At 38.2% G+C, this 22,334-nt stretch overlaps 1 protein-coding gene across 1 annotated transcript in view; it reads right to left on the bottom strand.

Annotated features, from left to right (window-relative positions):
- Positions 1–248: 248 nt before the first annotated feature.
- The window catches only part of Ednra (endothelin receptor type A), a 57,841-nt gene continuing 35,755 nt past the window's right edge, over positions 249–22,334 (bottom strand). Inside the window, exons 4-8 of the mRNA XM_015484454.2 lie at positions 13,695–13,893; positions 9,992–10,144; positions 5,556–5,689; positions 5,013–5,121; positions 249–2,705 (exon numbers count right to left, since the gene is read on the bottom strand). Coding sequence (XP_015339940.1) covers positions 2,565–2,705; positions 5,013–5,121; positions 5,556–5,689; positions 9,992–10,144; positions 13,695–13,893 — 736 coding nt within the window. The 3' untranslated portion in view covers positions 249–2,564. The remainder of the gene's footprint in view (positions 2,706–5,012; positions 5,122–5,555; positions 5,690–9,991; positions 10,145–13,694; positions 13,894–22,334) is intronic.

Below are 22,334 nucleotides of genomic sequence, written 5' to 3'. Positions count from 1 at the left end.
CGTTATATCCCTAAGATCTAGAAGAATGCATGTCGCATAGCAGATGCTCAGTAAAGTTCACTGGAAAGATGAATAAAGGAATGAATAGGAGAGTTGAATGTTCAGTATAACAAAGTAGATTGAGAAAACAGGAAGTTATGTTTGAAAGTAAAATAGCTTGCCTGGTTATTATTAAGGAGAGGCTTGCAACAGGTATTATGTATCAAACATTCTCTATGAAGAACAATGTCAAATGAAGAGACACTGAAAAACTTCTGTAAACTTTTATTTTATACTTATGGGTCACTGCCAACTTAGGGCCCTAGCTTCTGGCTCATTTCTACAAAGTTTACTTGTTGGAAAGATGTGGTAAAGGTAAAAATTGGAAATGTTCTACTAGTAAACCACAGTTATTTACCAGACAATAAACAAAATGTACATTGAAGCCTGTGTAGTTATTCAGAAATCTATAACTTTCTGAATTTATAAAATGAATTTTATATATAACAAAGCATCTAAAAAAAGGACAATTGTCTAAACAAAACAAAGCCTATGATTTATATTAAAGGCTTTTATCACTGCATATTATGTACCAGCAGGATAATGGAATTAGACCACTAACACATAATGGAGGAGTATTTCTTAGCCCTGCAATTCCAGAAATTGGAACCTGACATATTTTACTTATAATTGTGCTAAAATATGATCCAAAAATTAGCTTAGCTAATTTGTCACCAGAAATCTATCTGATGAAGTTTGATGTTTTTCAAACTCATCACCACATTGAGTTGAGAATTAGAACAATCTAAAACTTTAAAGTGTAATGACTTTTGCTTTAGCTCATGAAACAACGTCACCCCAAATACTTCTTTGACAAACCAACCAACTAAAACCCTATATTTTTAACCTATGGCTCATTCCCTCTCATGCTGCCTCCCCTATTCCATTTGCAATGGTAATATGGTCACAAGATTTGTGAACACAGGAGGTACTTATATATGGCAACTGATGAAGGAGGGTTGTCATGATGAACTATCACCTAGATTCCATTAGAGTATGTGCTTTGACACAGCCATGGGGCATGATGATTAGATTAGATTAAATCCATATGTACCACCACACTCATGCACATCTCACACTCATACACATACACACGCACACACACTCTATAGAGACAATCACAAAAATCAACTAAAAGAAACTTACAATTGTTTATATATATATATGTACATATACACACATAGTAAAAGTTTTTTTTTTTCTTTTTTTCTTTTTTGCTGTACTCACAGTCTGTAAACATTTGGGAAAATGCCCAGAAAAAGTCATTGTGGGCCCTTTGAAATGGTGACCACTAGGGAGTAGGGATGAGGTGGGGATTTAGGTTCCTTCTGGTCACCCAAAGAAGAATCAAAAGTCCATGGTAGCAGTCACTATATTTCACTGACATGGTACACTTGCCTGGACACTTGGAAATTATTTTTCCTAACTGGAGAAAAGAATAACCAAAAAAAGTCTTATGGCCAGCTAACATTTTAGGAGAAATTAAGAGAATATAAGGCGATATGTGTGTCTATATACATGGATACAGATATAGATACACACCCATGTATGTTACTGTTACCAAAACCTCAAAGAAAATTTCCAAATCTTCTAAAAATATTCAATCTTTTTCTCCTAGCTATGCTTTAGACATCTAAACATTGCACTGAAAGTCTCAGGCTTAGTTTAATGAGTCATTTAAATTTTGGAACATGATTTTAACATTTTAAAAAACTTACACTAAAAGGACATTTGGGTTTGTGAAAAACAGAACTATTGGATCCCAGCATTATTTTTGAAATTAACATAAAAATATGTTCAAGGTCTTCTGTAATAAAACACTATTAAAAAAGAAAATACAAGCTCTTAAACATTCTTTGAATAGCAGCTGTTAGACTACTATATGTGGTTACCAGTCTATGGTTTGTATGCCTGTATTTGTTGCAGCTTTAGAACTCATGTTTTAAAAAAATAAAACAGTGAGAAACATTAATGTAATCGCTCACCTGAATATTGCTCTTTTCTTTTCTTTCTTTCCTTTTCTTTTTTTTTATTTTAACAAAATGTATGTTAATAGGCTCAATCATTTCTAGGCTACCACACAGTTAAGAAATACTGGCACTGAATGACATTTTTTAAAAAAGGTGACTTAAACCCATGCTATTTGGAAGAAAAAAAATCACTTAAAAAAATAGAAAATCTAGTTATGTACTTGAAAATCCCTAATTTCATGCAAAGTAGCAAATATCCTTCAGGTTCACGTAATAGTCTCCATTTTCCTCCAATTCCCATCACTTTTTAGTGTCGAAATAATGTATGGAATATGTACATTAGATAAATTAAAGAAGTGAGATTTATGGGCTTGGTGGATATAAATGAATCCACCTTCCACTGCTTTGGAAAACATATGGAGAGCACTTTTATCCAGAGGAGGGCCTGAGTGGAGGAAGAAGGATCAGAGAAGAGACTCCTGGAGACACAGTTACTGCGTGAACTTTTTTCTCCAATAGGATTTCAAGGAGAATCAATTAATGTCTTGCAGATGGTTAGTTAATGCTGTCCTTGTGGCTGCTCCTCTCTGTGTTGTGGTTGTTCTGGTCATGGTTCTTCCACTGGATGCTTGTTCCGTTCATGGGGACTGAGGTCATCAGGCTTTTGGACTGGTGACAGCAGCAACAGAGGCATGACTGGGAGAAGGAACAGACTGTGAATAACACGAACCCACCCACCCGTTACCAGCCTAACACAGAGGCTTTGGGGTCCACCAACACGTGGGGTCCATGTGTGTGCATGTTGGAGGACAGGGAGCATGGACAGTGGTCTGAGTATGAGGCCTGTCATCTTGAGGCAGAAGTTAAACTGTCCCCCGGGAGAGAAAGGGATCTCTTGCTGCTTGTTTCTTTCTTTTTTTTTTTTTGTTTTTTGGATTTTTTTAAAAATTTTTTTATTGTTGGTTGTTCAAAACATTACATAGTTCTTGATATATCATATTTCACACTTTGATTCAAGTGGGTTATGAACTCCCATTTTTACCCCGTATACAGATTGCAGAATCACATCAGTTACACATCCATTGATTTACATATTGCCATACTAGTGTCTGTTGTATTCTGCTGCCTTTCCTATCCTCTACTATCCCCCCTCCCCTCCCCTCCCCTCCCCTCTTCTCTCTCTACCCCCTCTACTGTCATTCATTTCTCCCCCTTGTATTATTTTCCCCTTTCCCCTCACTTCCTCTTGTATGAAATTTTGTATAACCCTGAGGGTCTCCGTCCACTTGTTTCAATTCTACTCACAGGTGCAAGAGGAAGGGAAGGCAGTGTTGGCCAAAGGGAGCATCTCCAGGCAGAGGCCAGGGAGTAAGGCATGGATGAGAAGGTTAGAAATGGGCTTCAGGTGCACCCCAAGTGGCCCTCAACATCGGGTACCCCATGTGATCTTCACTACAGCCCTAGGTGGTAGGTGTTACTTCCCCCATTTTATGAATAAGAACAGTGAGGCCAGAGAGGATAAGAAGAAGAAGAAGAAATTGAATTATAACTCAGGACTCTAGATTGAAATCTTTCCCTTAGGTATGCTGCCTTTTTAGGAAGATCCATTAAAAAAGTGTGTTGAATTTCTGAAAAAAATTGAATTTTCTCTTCCCCTCTAATTAATATGTAAATTAATTAGCACGTGATATAAACTTCAGCTTATAAAATGTATTAGTTATGACCTGTGAGTTAGTTAATCCATTTTAGGCAGAGCATTTTGTATCTTGTAAGCATTTTCAAGGGGACCTCAAAAAAATATGGCAGCTACAACTTCCATACCAAGTTTCACCCATTTGTATGATTCTTTGGTTAATATGTCTGTCTCCTTTTAGATTGCAAGTTCTATGGGGGAAGTTTCTGTGCTTCCTCTCTCAACTCTAATAGTCATCTCATACTGAGCATTTTTGTTTCAAGAGGTTTACATATATTAACTCATTAAACCTTACTTATGAGATGGATACTGTGATCATCCAACTTTACAGACAGGAAAATTGAGGAAGCAGTAGGGGCACCAACTGAACTCAGATTAGATAATTAATTGTACCTTGAGCTTCATGCTACTCTGCCTAATATGCACAGTAGCTAAAGTTAAAAATCCTGGTCAAAGATAAGAAAATCCCATCAGGACTAGAACTGTACTAAAATCATTTTAGAATCTGAAAAAGTGACACATCAATAAAACATGCTTGGAGCTTCTGGCTTAGCTAGAAGGAAGTTTGAAAAACAGAAGGAAACTGATTTTAAATGAAGTTATAGTAGTACAGGTTTCCAGAGCAATAAACATTTACTGTACTTTAAAAAGTCATTACTATATTCACTGTTAAATAGCATTTAGTGAAAGCTTTCTTAATAGCAGAGCTTATATTTTGTCAAGAGTTTGATTAAAGTCTAAAGTAAAAAAAATGAACTGATTTTGTATATTCTATGTGTTCATATTTGAGCATTTATTTCTCCTCCTCCTCTTCCTCCTCATCTTTCTTTTTCTTTTTTTGGTACTGAGAATTGAACCCAGGGGTGCTTAAAAACAGAGCCTCATCCCCAGCCCTTTTTATTTTTTACTTTGAGTCTCGCTACGTTGCTTAGAGCCTCACTAATTTTCTGAGGCTGGCTTTGAACTTGCAATCCTTTTGCCTCAGCCTCCAGAGTCGCTGGGATTACAGGTGTGTGCCCTGTGCCTGGTTTGAGTATTTCTTTTTAAAATATGGTACTAAACTGACATGTAATTATGTTAGTCCTTTTAGTTTTAACTTCTGATTATGTTGTTGTCAGAATAGATAGTGCTTTTCTGTTATGCCCACAATCTGACCCTCTTTCTAGGTAATAAAAAGTGATTTTTCACTTCCCTACTGAAAAGGAGTGTAGCTGATCAAAGTAGTATGAAAATTGGAATTGGCTGTGTCTGTTAGTTACTTAATACACTCATTCAGTTGTCTTTAAGAAGTTCTTGCAAAACAGTCTTACCTGGAAACAATTTTTAAATTTCTTGCTCACAAAATATAGAGCTATTGGGTTTATACATGAGTTCATGGTTGCCAAGTTAATACCGATGTAATCCATGAGCAGCAAGAAGCTAGAGCAAAAGAAAATAGTGTAGAATAATTAGAACATATTGTTTCAAAATCTGCTAAGTAGAATTTATCCTAGGATAAGCATTTTTTTTCTTGCCTTGAAGCATGTCCTCTGGGCAATTAGAATTTTTTAAAAGTGCTTAGTTTAAGTGGCAGTTTCAGATCTGCAGGACATTTGCAGATAGATCATCCCCTTGGTTGGCTCAAACCCTTATGCACAGCCTCAGGAGGGGTGTGGCAAGATTACAGACATGGCTTGCACAAATTTTGGGATCAGTTATGGGCTATGTCAGCTAAAAAAATAATAATTCAGTTTGCAGTTTTAATTTTTAGGGCTAATCAGAATGTAAAGAGGATGTAAAAATTTTATAAATGTGCAAAGCAGAGAAACTCCAATTTCTAAATGGGTACGTGGAATGGGTACATGGAATCGTACCTAAGTAATTCACATCGGTTCTTGTCCATCTCATCATACACAGTTTTCTTCAAAATACGGCTTAAATGAAGAGGGAACCAGCAAAGAGCAAAAATTACAACCAAGCAGAAAACAGTTTTCGCCACTTCTCGACGCTAAAGGAAAGTAAGAAAATAAAATACGTTACATTTGCATCTTTATTCTAGATGAAAGAACTACACAAGGAAGGAAAAGACTTCAGGGGTGGAACAGCACAGAGAAGAGCTGAGAGAACAGACCCTCGCAGGACCTTGGTCTCTTAAGATTTGGAATGCAACATCAAGGTGTTGCCAAGGATGTTTTGGGGCAGTTGCCAGGAAGGAGGGTGGCTTTGTCATTTGAGCCAGGTCAGAGGTTACAAGACAGAGGTGAGCCAACACTGTGGCTGACTCAGCAGGTGAGCACATCAGTGTGTACGCAGGTGCTTAGGTGGATGGGGGTGAGTGCATGGGGAAAGGTGAGCTATTAGCTCAATATCAGGTAACTGACGAGCATTGATGGCATGGCAGGCAAGGTGACAGAGCATGGCATGGAAATGAATGGGCAAATCTACAAAGACACTTGGGAAACAAAATATGGTAGGAAAATAGCAGAAAAAGCAACAGCAACAAGTTTTCTTCTTTTCCTCATCTTGAAGAAAGCTAGCATTGATTTTTTTAAGTTCTTTTATTAACAGCATGTAGTTTCCAAAGATATATTGCAAACAGAAGGATGAAGGCAAAGTGTTATCAGCAGTCATAATTATAAAAACTGGAACACACTGACCCCCGACTCATTTCTATTGCAGGTTTACATGCCTTTGGAGTCTGCTCAGGCTCAGAAAAAACATAGGTTAGGAATGATCTGCAGCCATTCATTTGGGCACATTATGCTTGAGTATTATACTGCATGCATTTAGAAGTCTAACCAGGGACATAAAATGCAGCTTGTCTGTAACTGGCTTCAATTAATGTCAAAATAAAACTGACTGAAAACAGGAGTTGGGGAATGAATACTGCTTCAACACAAAGCTTATAACATTAAGTCTGGGAAAGCGTCAGTAAACACACACCATCAGTTGAGCCATTTGAAAAGATCTGTGGCAGTTGTCACAAATCGTCCTTGTAGTCCAAAGGACTGAGAACTCTTTAATGTTTCATAGTTATTTGACTAGCTGGGATATGGCATCAGGGGGCATGATCGAGGCAACAAATAAAGCATTCCAATCTCCAGAAATGGGGGGGCTTTTTAAAGGGTCATTTTGTGTACACAGAAAGATGGGGCATCTAGAAAAATGGAAAGGGAAGGTATTGGGGGAATGTCACCTTTCCTGAGTGTGCCATCAAACAGGATATTAAAAGGTAATATTGACAGTTTGATATTCCCTTACCATCCATGCTCCTATCTTCCTTCCTGTGATATAAATCCTTGATTTTGTTATGGCAGCAAGGGAGTCTTGCCTCCTCAACTACTTGGCCACATAACACAATTATGACCAATTAGCTTAAGTAGACAATATGTGTGGGTTCCTGGAAAAGCTACTTAAAAGTAGGGGGAGCCTTCTCTGGGACACACATGCGCATGCATTGTGTGTCCTTCCCCTTCTTGCTGCCCCGACATCAGACATAAAAGTAGAGTGGCCACGCCGTCTTCCAAGGCTGAAGGAGAGATTGGCAAAACAGCAGGCACCTGGCCTCTGAGCTCCTTGACCCCTGAACCACTGGCATCTGCACTTTTTGCAGTGGGAGAAAGATAAACCTTGACTTGATCAGCTCACTCTTATTTTGGGTATTCTGTTACCAGCATCCAAACACAACCCCTAACTGATTACATATTTATAATGAAGAGAAAATTTGGGACAACCAAGCAAGAAACAAGGAAGAGCCTTAGACTATTAGTCAAAGACTGGCAAGGCTTCCTACTCCAGGCTAGCTTTCCCATAGTTCACCTGAAGGACTTGTAGCCAACCTTGCTTTATTGCTATGAAAACCTGTTCCAGCTTTGAGTGAGTACCAGATCTTGGGTTCTAATCTCCGTTTGGGTGAGCAGATCTCTTAACTATCAATTTAACAAGGTTAATATGTATCCTACCTATCTGTGCTTGGAGGAATCAAAATGCTATGTAACTGTGAACGACATATTATTATTATTTATTTCTGAAGTAAGTACAACTCAAAGCTGAAATAGACAATAATGATGTTAATGCAAAAACTATCATTTAAAAACACTGTTTTTCATAAATCCATTCTAATTAACTGCTTCCCTTGAAGGGATGAGACTTAATAGTTGCTTAATATATTCACATCTGCAGAATTTGAAACATTTATGCTTGGACAAAGTCATACTAAATTTTCTTAATGTGATCATACTGCCAAACGTCAATAAAAGGTAATAGCTACCATTTGTTTGACACATTAGATTTTACAAAGTACATGCATGCCCATCAAGTCCTTTGATCCTCATAATAACATTTATTTATATGTCATTATGCTTAATTTATAGATGAGGAATTGAAGCTCAGGAAAATCACAGTAGTTGAAAAAGTGCTGCTGATGAGGAAAGATGTTTGTGTATGATAATTATGTGGGAGAGATTTGGAGACTCCATCAATAACTCACATTGTTTTGGTGTGGTTGGATGTTCTTACATATGTGTCTATTGTGACTGAAAACTGACCTGCAGTCCTGGTTTTACTTTTTGAATTAATATAAATTAACATGTGCTGAGTACCTACTAGGAACTAGGCGACTTATATGCCTTATTATTAGGCAACTTATATGTCTTAGGTTATTATCATAATGTATTATTTTATATATCTTATGAGAAAATAGAACCTTAGAGTGGTTAAGGTTATTAGATGAAGGTTATTAGAATCATGTTTTGTCTTCTAAAGCCCAAAGTTATCTATCTATTTGCTACTCAGGAGGTACCAACATTAACTCCCAATTGGCATATTTGAATTTCTTCTAGAAATTTGGGACCTCCAAAATTTAGAGAATTTGTTTTATGAATTCAATGCTATTTCCTTTCATGAGTCTTACTTTAGATGTTGCTTTAATGAAATTTGTTTCTTTTTTCCTACTCTCCAAATGCATTCTGCCCATTCACGTTCTAGAAGAACTCTTGTTTTTTCCTAACTGAAATGTCCTCTGTCCTCTGCTTCCCTATCAAATCCCGTTTATTCTCCAAGGCCAGGCTCACTCTTGTTCATTCATGAACACTTTCTCTATGATTCTATGTCAATCCCCTCTTATTTCCTAGTGTTGTGGTTTGGATATGTGGTTTGGACCCAGAAATTCCTGTTAATGCAGAAATATCTGGAAATGAAGTGTTTGGATTGTGAAAGTTGTAACCTAATCAGTCCATCTTAGTGGGAATGGACTAACCAGGTGGTAAGTGTAGGCAGGTAGGGTGTGGCTGGAGGAGGTGGCTCACTGGGGGTGTGCCTCATGACCCCTCCTTACCCTTTCTCTGCTTTCTTCACATCATGAGTGGAACAAGGCTCTTCCTCCACACCCTTCCACCATGATGCTCTGCCTCACCTTGGTTCAGAGTAATGGACTCAGCACACCATAGACTAAACATCTGGAACCATGAGACCAAATAAACTTTCCCTCCTCTAAGTTATTTTTGTGGCACATTTTGGTCACCGTGATGAAAAGCTGATTACCACAGCTAGTGTACAGGCTACATTGACTCTGTTTTATCATCCTGTTTCTGATTGTTTCATGTTTGTGTTTTATTTGTACAACTAGACTGTAAATCCTGCAAGGGGAGAAAGTCACACACTCCTTTCTGCCCTGGCATAGTTTCAAGCCCAATTTGGTGTATAGACACGCATATACGCTTGCTCAATACTCTTTTGGCATTATAAATGAATAGTTTTTCTTCGGGCCCAGCCTCTGGAGCCATCTGTTTCACAGGCAGGCTCCCCTGTCACAAGAGAAATCCCTAATTCTAGAACTATAAAGAAAATAGTTACAAGACAGTATTTTTTATTTTTAGGAAATCAGTCTAAATCTGCTATATACTGTGTGGCTATGCATCACTTAAGGACAGTGATATACCCTAGGAAAAGAATAGTTAGGAAATTTTGTCACTGTGTACCTACACAAACCTAGATGGTACAGCCCTCTGAACACCTGAGCTATATGGTTCAGCCTGTTGCTCCTAGGCCACACCTGAACAGCATGTTATTGTACTGAGTGCTGTGGGCGATTGTAACACAACAGTGTTTGTGCATCTAAACATAGCTAAGCATAGACAAGGTACAGTGAAGATACTGGGCAATCAGAATTTTTCAGTACCACTAGAATCTTACAGAACCATTGTTGTATAGTCAATGTGACATCAACTGAAATGCTGTTACGAAGTGTAGGTCTGCTGATTTGAAGGACAACACTGTCTTGCCCAGCTTTCTGAGATCTCAGTGGATTTACCTGTTTAAGATGTTCACTGAGGGCGATTCTCAAGCTGCCATTCCTTCTGTTTAACATCTCACAGGTCATGAGGGTATAGAAGATTGCAGTGCACACCAAGGGCATGCAGAAATAGAACCCGAAGAGCCACCAGTCCTTCACATCTTGGTAGAACTGTGTAGTGAAGAGAAGGGAGAGAAAAGGAGGGACATAGTGATTAGGTTAACAGGGCAGGACCTCTGTAGCTTCAGAATCTGCCCTTGGAGATGTATTTGTATATTCATGATCCCACCTGTAGTAAAGGGCTTGGCTGTGGTGTTCAAAACTCAATTAACTTTGAAACTCCAAAAATTATCCTGTCTTGACTCTAGCACACAAAGAAACTACGTATTAAAAAAAACTATCCTGACAGGGATCTTTTTTGTAAGTTTCAGTGACACAATGAAAGAACCCTGATCCATAAAAAGAATTCCCTTCCAAGGTATATAAAACATGGTTCAAGACATGTTTATCTTTATTTATTGATAAGCCTCAAATTTTGCTAGTGCCTGGTTGACTTTTAATTCTTGTGGTTAAAGTGCACTTAATGCGTGTTTCTTGTTTGGAAGCAGGGAAGGTTCTGCGTGGCTTATCTGTGGAGCTTTGGGTAATGGGAGTTAACCCTTTGCTTGGTATGCCAGCTATGTGACCCCAACGCCAGATGGTTTGAGCCATCAATAACCACCCTCTCACTCCCTCTTTTAATACTGGCCACCTGGAAACTATTGAGGCAGCATAGCTTAGCCCAAGGCCTACTTAGCAAGCGCTCCCTGTGGGCAAGGATCTGTGAACCCATAGAGTATTCAGCTTTATGTCTTTTTAAAGGAGCAAACTTAGTACTTCATAAAAAGGAAAGTTGGAAAGTGATATCCACATTTTTATTCTAAATTCATCACAAACTTGGAAAGAAACGCTTTTTCCTTCCTTACAATGTTGCTTCAGATTGTTTATTTACTAAGGATAAATGCAGCCTCCTGTAATATTTCAGTTCCCACAGTAAAAAATAATCATGCTGCTCTGTGAACCACTGGATGGTTTCTGAATATAGAAAGGGGCCCAGTGGGTTACATTTACAGTATGTCTATTAAAATAATCTAAAAATGGTTCCTGAAGACAAAAAGTTCAGGCAGGGGTTCTTAACTATTTCTATGCCACAGACTCCTTTGAAAGTCTGATGAGCACTGTAGTCCCTTTGTAGAACAATATTCTCTCTCTTTCTCTGGTATGGGGGGATTGAACCCAGGGGTGTTCTACCACTGAGCTACATCCCCAGACTATTTAAAAAATATATATATATTTTAATTGTCAATAGATGTTTATTTACAAAAATTATTTATTTATATGCAGTGCTGAGAATCAAACCCAGTGCTTCACACATGCTAGGCAAGCACTTTACCACTGAGCTATATCCCCAGCCTGTTTTATATTTTACTTTTGAGATAGGGTCTTTCTAAGTTGCCCAGGCTGATCTCAGACTTGGATTCTTCCTGCTTTGACCAACCAAGTCACCGGAATTATAGGTGTGTGCCACAGTGCTTAGCTGAGAACAACATTCATATGTTTAAAGTAAAATATATACGAATACAATATCGTATATTGCCAGTTATATGGCAAGATGTCTATAAACGCATTAAAAATAAAGTTCTGATACAACATACATTTTTTATCAACAAATTAAATAACATACCTACTGGCGACTCTAATAACTATCGGAATGCTGAAGCAGTATTGAGCATAAACAATATTTTAAGAGGATACAGGTGTGATACTGTGTGACATTGTCTGCTATTTCCATCAGTGAAAAAGTCATGGCACTCTGAAATACCATTGCAGTTTGTTGCCCACATTTGTAATTGAAGCAAATGGTAACTTTCAGTTAGAAGTTAGTGAAAACAAGCACAATTTCTTTTCCATCCAAGCCCAGACCCCTGGTCAAGTACAAATTCCCAAAGGAGTTAATTTACCCAAATCTGCTTATATGAAGATCTTCATATATATATATATACATATCACATTACAGAAGGATTTAGTCCTAAACTTAAAAAAAAAATCAGAAGGACTCTCTTTTTGTTTTGAAGTGCAACACTCCTTTGAGCCCCACCCCTTTGTTAGTAGCCCCTTCTTCCTGGCGCATTGCTGGCTGGCTGGGAATGACCCAAGGTCTGCAGTTGCAAAGGGTCTGGAAGCTGAGCTCTGAGAGGGTTGGCTCCCCTTCCTCCCTCCATGGTACAGTCCATTTCTTTTAAAATGATGTCATAAGCAAGGGATTGGAGAGGGCCTCAGATCAGTCTAGGATACAGCAAAACTGAGGAGGAAAGAGTGAGGAAAAGAGGGGAAATAAAATTAGGAAAAAAGAACAAGACCCAAGACTTGAATGAACTCCAGGATACCATCAGCTCAACTCATACCCTTTCACCGCAACCCCTCGAGGCCACCCCTGCCTGCACGGTGGCTTCTCTTTGCATGATGGCTTATATAAGGAGACTCCAGTCTTTATGAAGTAACACCTCCTTTTGTCCAGCTCTAGGGATTAGTTAGCACCTTCTTATACTGAGCCTATTTCCTCTCTTGCTTTTGTCTGGAATATCTAGATCCCTTGTAAGCACTGCCAAATTCTGATAACTTCCTATGTCTTGATTTTCATTGTGAAAACTGACCTGAGTTTTAAAAAAAGGGTCGGCGGATAAACAAAAGACTTGAATTTTAAGATTGCCAGTTTGGCAGTTTTCCTGAGCACTTTTAATATCAAAAGAAGAATTTCCAAACAAGATAACTGATCAACTGAAAAACTTCAGATTTTGTGAATTTTCCAGCTTAGGAAAGCATACCTTGAAATGTCTGTAAACGATTAAATGTGCAATCTGAGCTACGTGGAGCTTACATCAAAGCACTACATTATGCTGATTTAAGAGAAATAGTTATCCTTTTGGTTCTCCTTAGTCCACATGTAACTAGTTTTGCAAAGGAAAAATGCATTTTAAATTACATAGTCATGTGCTTAAGGTTTTCAGAGAAATATTACTGTGGCCAGGTGTCTTGAAGAAAAACTGAGTTTATTAAACAAAAAAAGTTCTGTAGTTTGGATTGGGGATATAGCCCAGTGGTAGAATGCTTGCCTTGCATGCGTGAGACCCTGGGTTTGATCCTCAGCACCACATAAAAATAAATAAATAAAAATAAAGATATTGTGTTCATCTACAACTAAAAAAAAAATTAAACAAAGTTCTGCAGTTTTATAATATTTGTGTATCACACAGAATTCACATTAATATGAATATATGCAAGCATTACTCCCTACTTTGAGTTAGAAAGCCACTCTTCAAAAAAAAAGTAACCTGGTCCCTCTTTCTTGGTAAATGGGCTTTGGAATTCCCAGTTACTTGGTATAGAATTGTGTTGGCGGTGGTACTACAATGCGAGATGAGGTGGTGGGGAAGGAGGGAGAAAGGGAGAGAAGCAAAACAGTTGTTCTGTTCAAGAAGCTACACTCTAGTTTTGCATCTCTTTTCCTGTGACAGAAAGATGTGTGACTGAACTGACAGAGTAAGGCACACCTGCATTGTGGCGATGTCCACAAGTTTTAAGAGGGCGAAGTTTAAAGCGCCCAGTCCCCAGTTACCTCCTTTTAAGCTTTGGTAAATTTTAAAACTCAGCAAATTCAGTCAATTGTAAAAACCATCAGTACCTCCATGAACTTTGATGTGGCATTGAGCATACAGGTTTTGTGCTGTTCACCCCGGTATTCAAAGGGCACCATGACAAAGCCTATGGCTTCGGGGATGGCCAGGATAAAGGAAAGGATCCAGATGGAGACAATTTCAATGGCAGTAATCAAGGGAATCCCAATTCCTTGAACACGACTCCAGGAGGCAACTGCTCTGTACCTGGAAAGGGGAAAAAGAGGATGAAAGAAGGAAGGAAGAAAGAAGGGGTGCTAAAATCAACTTACTATGATCTTTAAACTTTTTTTCAGTTAAATATAAATCTTAAATGCTGGAAATCTCCTCCTTTTGGCCAGTGTCCAACCATTGTCTTTTTAGCACTTTTCTGAGGCTTGATGTGAAAAACCAGTAGGGCCATTAACAGTTCCACCCGTTGGGAAACCAATTGCCGGCCAGGCCTGAGCCTGAGATGGACAGCTGAGTTCCAGGGAGATCCAGAGAGTTTGAGTGTGGCAGGAACAGATAGGCATGCTGTGTGTTCTAAACTAGGGAAGGACTGATGAAGCAAAGGGTAGTGACAGCCAATGGTACTTGTTCTAGTAATATCTTATTTCTCTTTATATATTAAGAAAGAAAACTTGAAGCTTTATCCATGGTGTGGGTTTGAATATCCTGAGTAAATGGTGACCATAGATGTGTGTTTTCTCTCTTCTTCTTCTCTCAAAATATGATCACAGTTATCATAACTGTACCAGGTGGCAGGCTTAGTAAACAGTATTTCTAGTAAATGTCCAAGAATGACTGAATCTCTCTCATTATAGTTCTATGCTAGAGTACATAAAAGTGAATTAAAAATATCTTTGTTCCTATTCTTTTGGGTTTACAATCTAACAGAAAAAAAAGGTTCATACAGAGTATGGGCTATAAATGTAACCGAACAATTATTTCAATCAAAAAAATTCTCTGGTACTAAGAAATTTTTTATTTTTTTACCTTCATAGTTTTCTGATAATAATCACATTTAAATGTTAAGTCTAAAGAAAGTCTGGTTTAGAAACTCTATGCTCCTTGACCTGCTATGATGGCCTGATGCTAACTGCTTTCAGACTTATTATTAAGAAAAGACGTGTGATGTGGCATGGTATTTTTGCGGCTTCATTCTTGAAATTTTTGCTGCTGTTGTAATGGAAAGGAAACATTTTCTTTTTGCAGTTTTCATTAGATAGTGACAGAAGGAGGCTGCAAAACAGACCAAGGCATTGGAGTCAGGTGCATGTGGGTTTGCAGGACATGCAACTTAGAAGATTAAGCAATAAAACCAAGGCAATATGTGCTACCCAAATCCACCCAGAGAAGTCCCCATCACTTGTGTTTAGTTCACTGTCTCAGTATGTCTTTAAAAACACATGGTAGGAATTGTGCTGCCTAGCTCTTCACCAGAACTGCTTAGAGATTAGAACCTATAGATTTGGATACAATTCAATTTGCTGGAGAAATGTAGTACCAAGGATTTTAGGGTAAATAAGATAGGTATACAATATAAATCTCCAGAAAAAGTCCAGATTAGTTCAGAATGTAATAAAATACAGCTATGCAAACAGACCAAGAAAATCCTTTGACAATATAGCCAAGATTGCACTTTAAAATTTATGGTTACTTCCAGCGAGATAATGCTTGCTGTTTGTTTTGCCTTGTAGTTGTATTTACTTTACTTTATTGCCTTATTGAACTGGCAGCCTCATGTCTAGGAAAAACTAAAGGGAGTGGAGACGGGATGTCTGTACTGTAAGGCTGTCAACTGAGTTACATCTATTCCCCCCCCCTTCCCTAAGCTAAGTTAGGTGATTAAAATAAAACAGCTTATCTCCTCAGAGACTAAGAAAGCCAGATTTCTCAGCCATGGTTTGGGGAAGGTTGTTTAAGTAAGTAAATGTGGCCAACATGTTCTTATGATGAATATATTCACAAACCATTGTCATTTTATAATATGTCATGAGTTCTCAGAATAGTATACACTGTTATGGCTTGAATAACAAAGGTCCCTGTGCTAAAGGCTTGGTCACCAGCCTATGGTGCTATTGAGAGGTAGTGGAACCTTTAAGAGGTGGGGCCTAGGGGGAGGATGTTAGGTCACTGTGGGGGTGGGGTGCCATTAAAGAGAATTGTGGGATGCCAATCCTTTTCTCTTTGCTTCCTGGCTGCCATGAGGTGAGTGGTTTCCCCCTGCCACTTACTCCCACCATGGTTCAAAGCCTCACCAAGAGCCCCCAAAGCAAAGGGCCAATCAATAGTGGATGGAAACCTCTCAAACTGTGAGCCTAAATAAACCTTTGTTCTTTATAAGTTGATTATCTCAGGTATTTTGTAACAGTGATGGAAAGCTGACCTGCAGCTTAATCTAAGCAAAGTTCAGCATTTTTATATACATAGAAGTAATATTTAGTGTCTACTTTGCCAAATGATGTATAGTCAGTCTGGTTATTTATTAACTCATATCATGGAGAATTAGCGTATTTTCAACTTGTAATCACACAAAACTTGAAAAATATCTTCATGAAATAAGGAGAATACAACCATAAGAACAAGTAGAACCAATCATTTGTGATGATGGAGATGGGGAAAGGTGTGGAAAATATGAAATCTTATGTTTTCCCAAACTGATTTCCATTTGGAAGCTAATGGCGTAATATATACAAACACAAATATACTTTTCTTACCAGGTGTGATTACAAACAGCCTTTAATTTAGTTGATATGTGTATGCATATGTGTGTGTATACACACACACACACACACACACATCTTCAGTTTTCACAGAAAATGTGCAAGTGTAGATCTAAATACCATAAAAATGACATTTTGGAAAGAATCACTCCTCCATGAGATACTTTCTTCAGTTGGCTCCACTTGGCTCCTACCATAATCTCTTGCTTTTCCTTCTGCTGTACTGGCCACTCTTTTTTATTTCTTTGGCTGGAGCCTGCCCTGTCCCCAAATTCTTAGCATTGGATTTCTCCCAGAGCTTAGTCCTTGGACCTTTTCTCCGTCTACACTCTGTTTCTTGGTGGTCTCATCCAGTCTCACGGCTTTAGTATTATTTAAACAATTTATATGCTGATAATTCCCAAATTTATAACTCTAGCCTGGAACCACCTCTAACTCCAGAATTGTATATCCAATCTACAACTTGAGAGTTCCACCAGGAAACCTAATGGGCATTCAGACACATACAAGCCAGACCTTACCCCCAAACCTGTCCTCTCTGCAGTGTTCACCACCTTAGGCCCAGATCCTTGGCTTTTGTCTTCAGTCCTCTGTAAATACTTTTGCAAACCTTGCAAAATCTTCCTTCAAGTTCTATCCAAAGGACCCCACTTCTCATCATCTTTTGTCTCATCACCTTTTGTCTTTTTGCCTGGGTTATTGCAATGGTTTCCTAACTAGTCTCCCTACACCTGCTTTGACTTGCTACAGCTCACCTTGGACACAGCAATGGAAGAGTCTGTTAAGTTAGATGAGGGCACACTCTGTTCCAAAGCCTTCCCAGTGAGTTCCTATCTTTTGGGAGTACTTTCAAGGTGTATGGGAGCTGCTTTTACTCTTCCTTTAGGTCTTCAACTCAATTATATCTTTCTATGGATGCCTTCTCTGGACACCGTACTTAAAACCTCCAGCTCCTCTTCTAGAATTACCCTGTCCTGCTCACCCTGATTTATTTTTCTCCATAGCACTCAATATTACGTGACAAACCAAATGGTTTATCCATTGATTTTGTTATTTATCTATGCTAATGTCCCCTTTAGAGTCTAAACTCCATGAGGGCAGGCATCCTATAGCTTGGTCCCAAAGCCTAGAGCTATAGGTGCCTGAAAAATATCAGCTGAATGGAGTGTCTTTTTGTTGTTATGATGGTTTTCTTCCTTACCATTCACTTTTCTTGCTTTTTTGTCCAAAAACAGCAGTACTGTACATTCTAAACATATTCTTATTTTCCAAGTTAGACCTGAACTAGGCAATAGATAAAAAGCTAACACTTTTAGAAACTCTGAATAAAATAACTTAAAAAACAAGGGGGAACCTTTGTGCTGATCTTTCTTCCCTATGTGTTGAGATGGGATCCTGAGGACGGGGAACAGCAGGGCTGGCATGTTGCCACATCTTCTGCCTGGTCCCCAGTGAGCAAGGGGAGCCCGTGCCAGGGCTCTGGTCTGCTGGCTCCCAGGGGAGTCTTTTCCCATTACATCACCTTGTTCCCTGTCACGTGCTATGCCAAAATGAAAGGATAAATTATATGTTTTGTTTATGTAAAGATGTTTGTTACTGTGCATGTCAATAAATAGATTTTTAAAAACATGTTTTCAAGGCCAGAGGCATTTGATGCTTCTTTATTAAATCTTTGAGGTATGGTCTAAGACAGTCATTACAATTAAAAAAAATTATGATTGAAAAAAAATTTAAAACATTATAAAATAAAACTAAAACTCAAAAATACCACTTCAACAAAATCTTTTTATTTGCCTCTTATTCCTTGCCCACTGCTATTCTCATAGACGTAGTTTGAAAATATACTATAATAATATGAGCTACAATTTTATTTTTAGCTTTATTTACATGGAAAATATCCTCCCATATTTTTAGGCATAACACTTCTCAAATTAGTGTCTACCCAGAACAGATTATTGATAAAATTTATTTAAATCTTTCTCATATGTTTGTATCACTTCTAGTATTTCTTTTTCTTTTTTTTTTTGTTGTTGATGGATCTTTATTTTTTATTTATTTGTATGTGGTGCTGAGGATCGAACCGTGCCTCACACATGCTAGGCAAGCACTCTACCACTGAGCCACAACCCCAGCCCCTCTAGTATTTCTTGATTGTGAATAACATGCCTATAAACATGTGTGTACATATAAATTTTTTCTCTGGGTGATTTCCCTGTATGAATTTTTTTTTTGAGTGAAATTGCTTGATTAAGGGTGTGAAAAATGAGCTCAACTACCTTTCAAAATGTTTCTAACAAGTGCCTATGAGTGAATGCTTGCTTGCATTGGATTTTATTAGTTTGTTTTCAATTTTGCCACTTTTATAAGAAAAAGTGGCATTTCCATCGTGACTAACAAACTTGATCATCATACAAAGTTTAGAGCCAAAATACTAGCAGAAAGAATTATTATTATTATTTTTTACCTTGAACTATGTGATGAGTTTTTAAAAATATTGTGGTTATACATAATAGTAGGATTCATTGTGACAATAACCCTACATGCATGGAATATAATTTGTTCCACTTCAGTGCCCAGCGCTTCCCCTTCCCCTCCCCTCCTCCTTTCCCCATTCCCTTTCCTCTACTGGTTTTCCTTCTCCTTATTTATTTATTTATTTTTAAATTGGTGCTTTATAAATATATATAAAGGTGAAATTCACTACAGTCTATTTATATATGTACATAGCATAATTTGGTCACTTTTATTTCACCGTTCCTTCCTTTTCCTATCCCTTTTCCTTCCCCTCTATCCCCTTACTCTATTCTGCTGATCTCCCTTCTGTTTTCATGGAATCCCACCCCACTTTCCCCCTGTATTTTGGTCTAACTTCTGCATATGGGAGAAAACATTTGACCCTTGACTTTTTCGGTCTGGCTTATTTCATTTAGCATCATGTTTTCCAGCTCCATCCTTTTATCAGCAAATGCCATAATTTCATTCTTCTTTATGACTGGTTAAAACACCATTGTGTACATAGACCACATTTCTTTACCCATTAGTCTATTGATATGCACATGGGCTGGTTCTGTAACTTGGCTACATAAAAAAAGACTTCTAGCTGTCCCTGCCAAGGTGCTAGGAGGTTTTTCAGAAAATCACTTTTGTGCTTCTTGAATTGGGATCATCCTTTGAGAATATCTTAGAGACCACTGAACAATTATTTGAAATTGTGAATTGTGCCGTTGTAAACATTGATGTGCCTGTACCACTGTAATATGCTGATTTTAGTTCTTTTGAGTAAATACCAATGAGTGGTATACCTGGGTCACATGGTGGTTTTATTCCTGTCTTTTGAGGAATCTCATAAGCAAGAAGGATCTTAAAGAAAAACCAGGTGTGTTGTATTAAAAACAAGCTGAAAATGCTTTAACACTTCTTCAGTTGAGGTTTTTTGTTTTTGTTTTGTTTTGTTTTTTGGTACTAGGGATTGAACCCAGGGGTGCTTTAACCACTGAGCCACATCCCCAGGATTTTTTTTTTTTTTTTTATATAGAGATAGGGAGGGTCTTGCTGATTTGCTTAGGGACTCCATAAGTCGCTAAGGCTGGTTTTGAATTCTCAATCTTCCTGCATCAGCCTCCTGAGCCCCCTGGGTTTACAGGTGTGCTTCAGTTAAATTCTAAAATAGGGCTGGCCTGCGACTGCTTTAATTGAGCAGATAGAATGATACCTTACCAGTTCCAGGCCTAGCCTCGGAAAGGAGTGGCAGCTTTCGCACTGGAGCCCTGAGCCTGCTGGAGCCAAGTGTTGAGATGCACTGAGACTCTAGAGAGGGAGATGAATTCTGCCGACTTCAGACTTCCAGCTGTCCCTGCCAAGGTGCCAGGAGGCAAGCTCAGCGCCAGCTGAAATCCATTAGCAACCCCAGTGGAAGTGACAAGGAGCAGAAGACTTGCCCAAATTCCTGACCCATAATATGGTGAGATGTGATAAAATGTTTTGAACTGCTAAGTTTGGGGATAGTTTGTCATCAAAGAGATATGGGGTAGCAAATTAACCATTTGCCTGATCCTGGCAATGGATTAAAATTAAAAAAAGGAATAACTATGGGCAAAAGAGAATGTGATCCCAAGTAACCCTGGCCAGACTTTGACTTTGTCCAGTTCCGAGTGCCTCTCTCGGGGCTCTGCCAGTTCTTTCATGTTTGTTATGCAGCAATAGAAAGCAGAACCACTGGGAGAATAAGAAACCTCTAGATCTAAATAGAAATGAGGCTTTTCAGAAAATCACCTTTGTGTTTCTTGAATTGGGATCATCCTTTGAGAATTATTTGAAATGATGAGCTGAAGGACTGACACCAGCTTTGGAGCTGAAGGCATATAAAACAAAGCTGCCTTATTAGTGAACTTTGCAGCTTTTCCAGGTATCTAATTACCCCTCACTCTGGAATAGTTGTTAAAAGAGTTTTATCTTTTTACAGCCTCCTTCCCCAGACATCTTTTAACTTCAAGTTGGATCTGTACTAAGGCCTTTTTATGGTCTGACTCTGTCATCGTCTTTAACGTGACTGTTAATTTCACAAGGAACAGTATTGAAGCCCCTCCCCGACTCCAGCTCCCTCTTCTCTCTCCTCTTGGACTCAAAGCAACCTATGAACCTTGTGACTTATGGCATTCAAAAAAATCCATTTTAGTTTTTTCATTTTCAATAATGGTCAGCTATTCATATATTTTTGGGAAAAGTTCATTCATTTTAGAGGTATATGGCCTTAGCATTAAAAAATTATTTTACGGATAAAGCTGGACAGGGGTCAAAATTTGTTCCTAAATTTCTTCATTATTTTTCTAAAATTTCTGCCTTATCATTTTCAAAAGAGACTAAGGATGTAAAATCAATGATAAATTTAAAAAAGAAATTTGAGGAGAAATTAAGAAAAAGGTTAAACTGAGACAAGCTCATAGTTGAACAAGGAAAGCTCATCCATTCTGGTTCAAATCATGTACTTTCTCTGTCTTGTTTATTTTAGTCAGATTAAAAACTGATAGTGAGAAAACTGAAACTTTTCTTTGATCTTATAGCATTCTCTGATCATTGAGTGATTAATGAAGTAATAAAGAAATTCTATAGAACTCTGATGTATAGTTTCATTATTTTCCCTCAAACAACTCAAGATGAGAAATAATTATTGTATTTTAAAAATATCATATAAGATTATGGGAACTTTTTTACCCGGGTCATAATTTGACAGACAATGAAAGCAGGAATTTCACAAATAGCAAATTGTTTGGTAACAGGTTCCAATTTCCCTCTTTTGACTCTTTTAAGAAAAAAGAAAAGATTTTCTTTTTTTAGTAGACTATCATGCAACCAAATGAAGACTCAAAACAAATGGTATCTTATCTTGAGGAGTTAAGTGTGAATGATTCATTCTGTAGCATGAAAGCTTTTGAAATAGAAATGTCAAGTAGATTGCCTACATACAGGTCCCAAAGCTTAGAGTCAATGCCAAATGAAGCAAAAGGGTCAAAAATGGATGTAGGGAGCAAAGAATGATGGGTTTATTACCAGGGGAAAACCTCCTGGATTAAGACTGATTTTTGTGGGGCTGGAATTTTAAAGTGGTTCAACTCCTTGATCTAAAAGTCAGACCCCAACTCTTAATGAGGTAGATTTTTGGCATTCTATTATTTTCCTTTTCCTAATGAAGAATGACTCACATTTCATTTGGTACACAAGGGATGGATGTGATGGAACACACAGCTCATTTTCCCTCCTGCCTGGCATGGGGAGAGCAGGAGGTGTGGGTGACCTAGCCTGTCCCTCCCTCATACTGATGGGATTCCACTGAGGCTGGTTGAAGTTTAGCAAGAAGATCCTCTGAGATTCCCTGAGGAAGAAAGAGGGAGCAGAAGAAAAGTTTGAGGAGCCAGCCTGGGCCTGTGTGTGTGTGTGTGGGGG

This window comes from Marmota marmota, unplaced genomic scaffold (genome assembly GCF_001458135.2).
Source record: "Marmota marmota marmota unplaced genomic scaffold, marMar, whole genome shotgun sequence".
NCBI lineage: Eukaryota > Metazoa > Chordata > Mammalia > Rodentia > Sciuridae > Marmota > Marmota marmota.
Note: the sequence above shows the minus strand (reverse complement) of the source record. Positions and strands in the feature narration are given on the sequence as shown.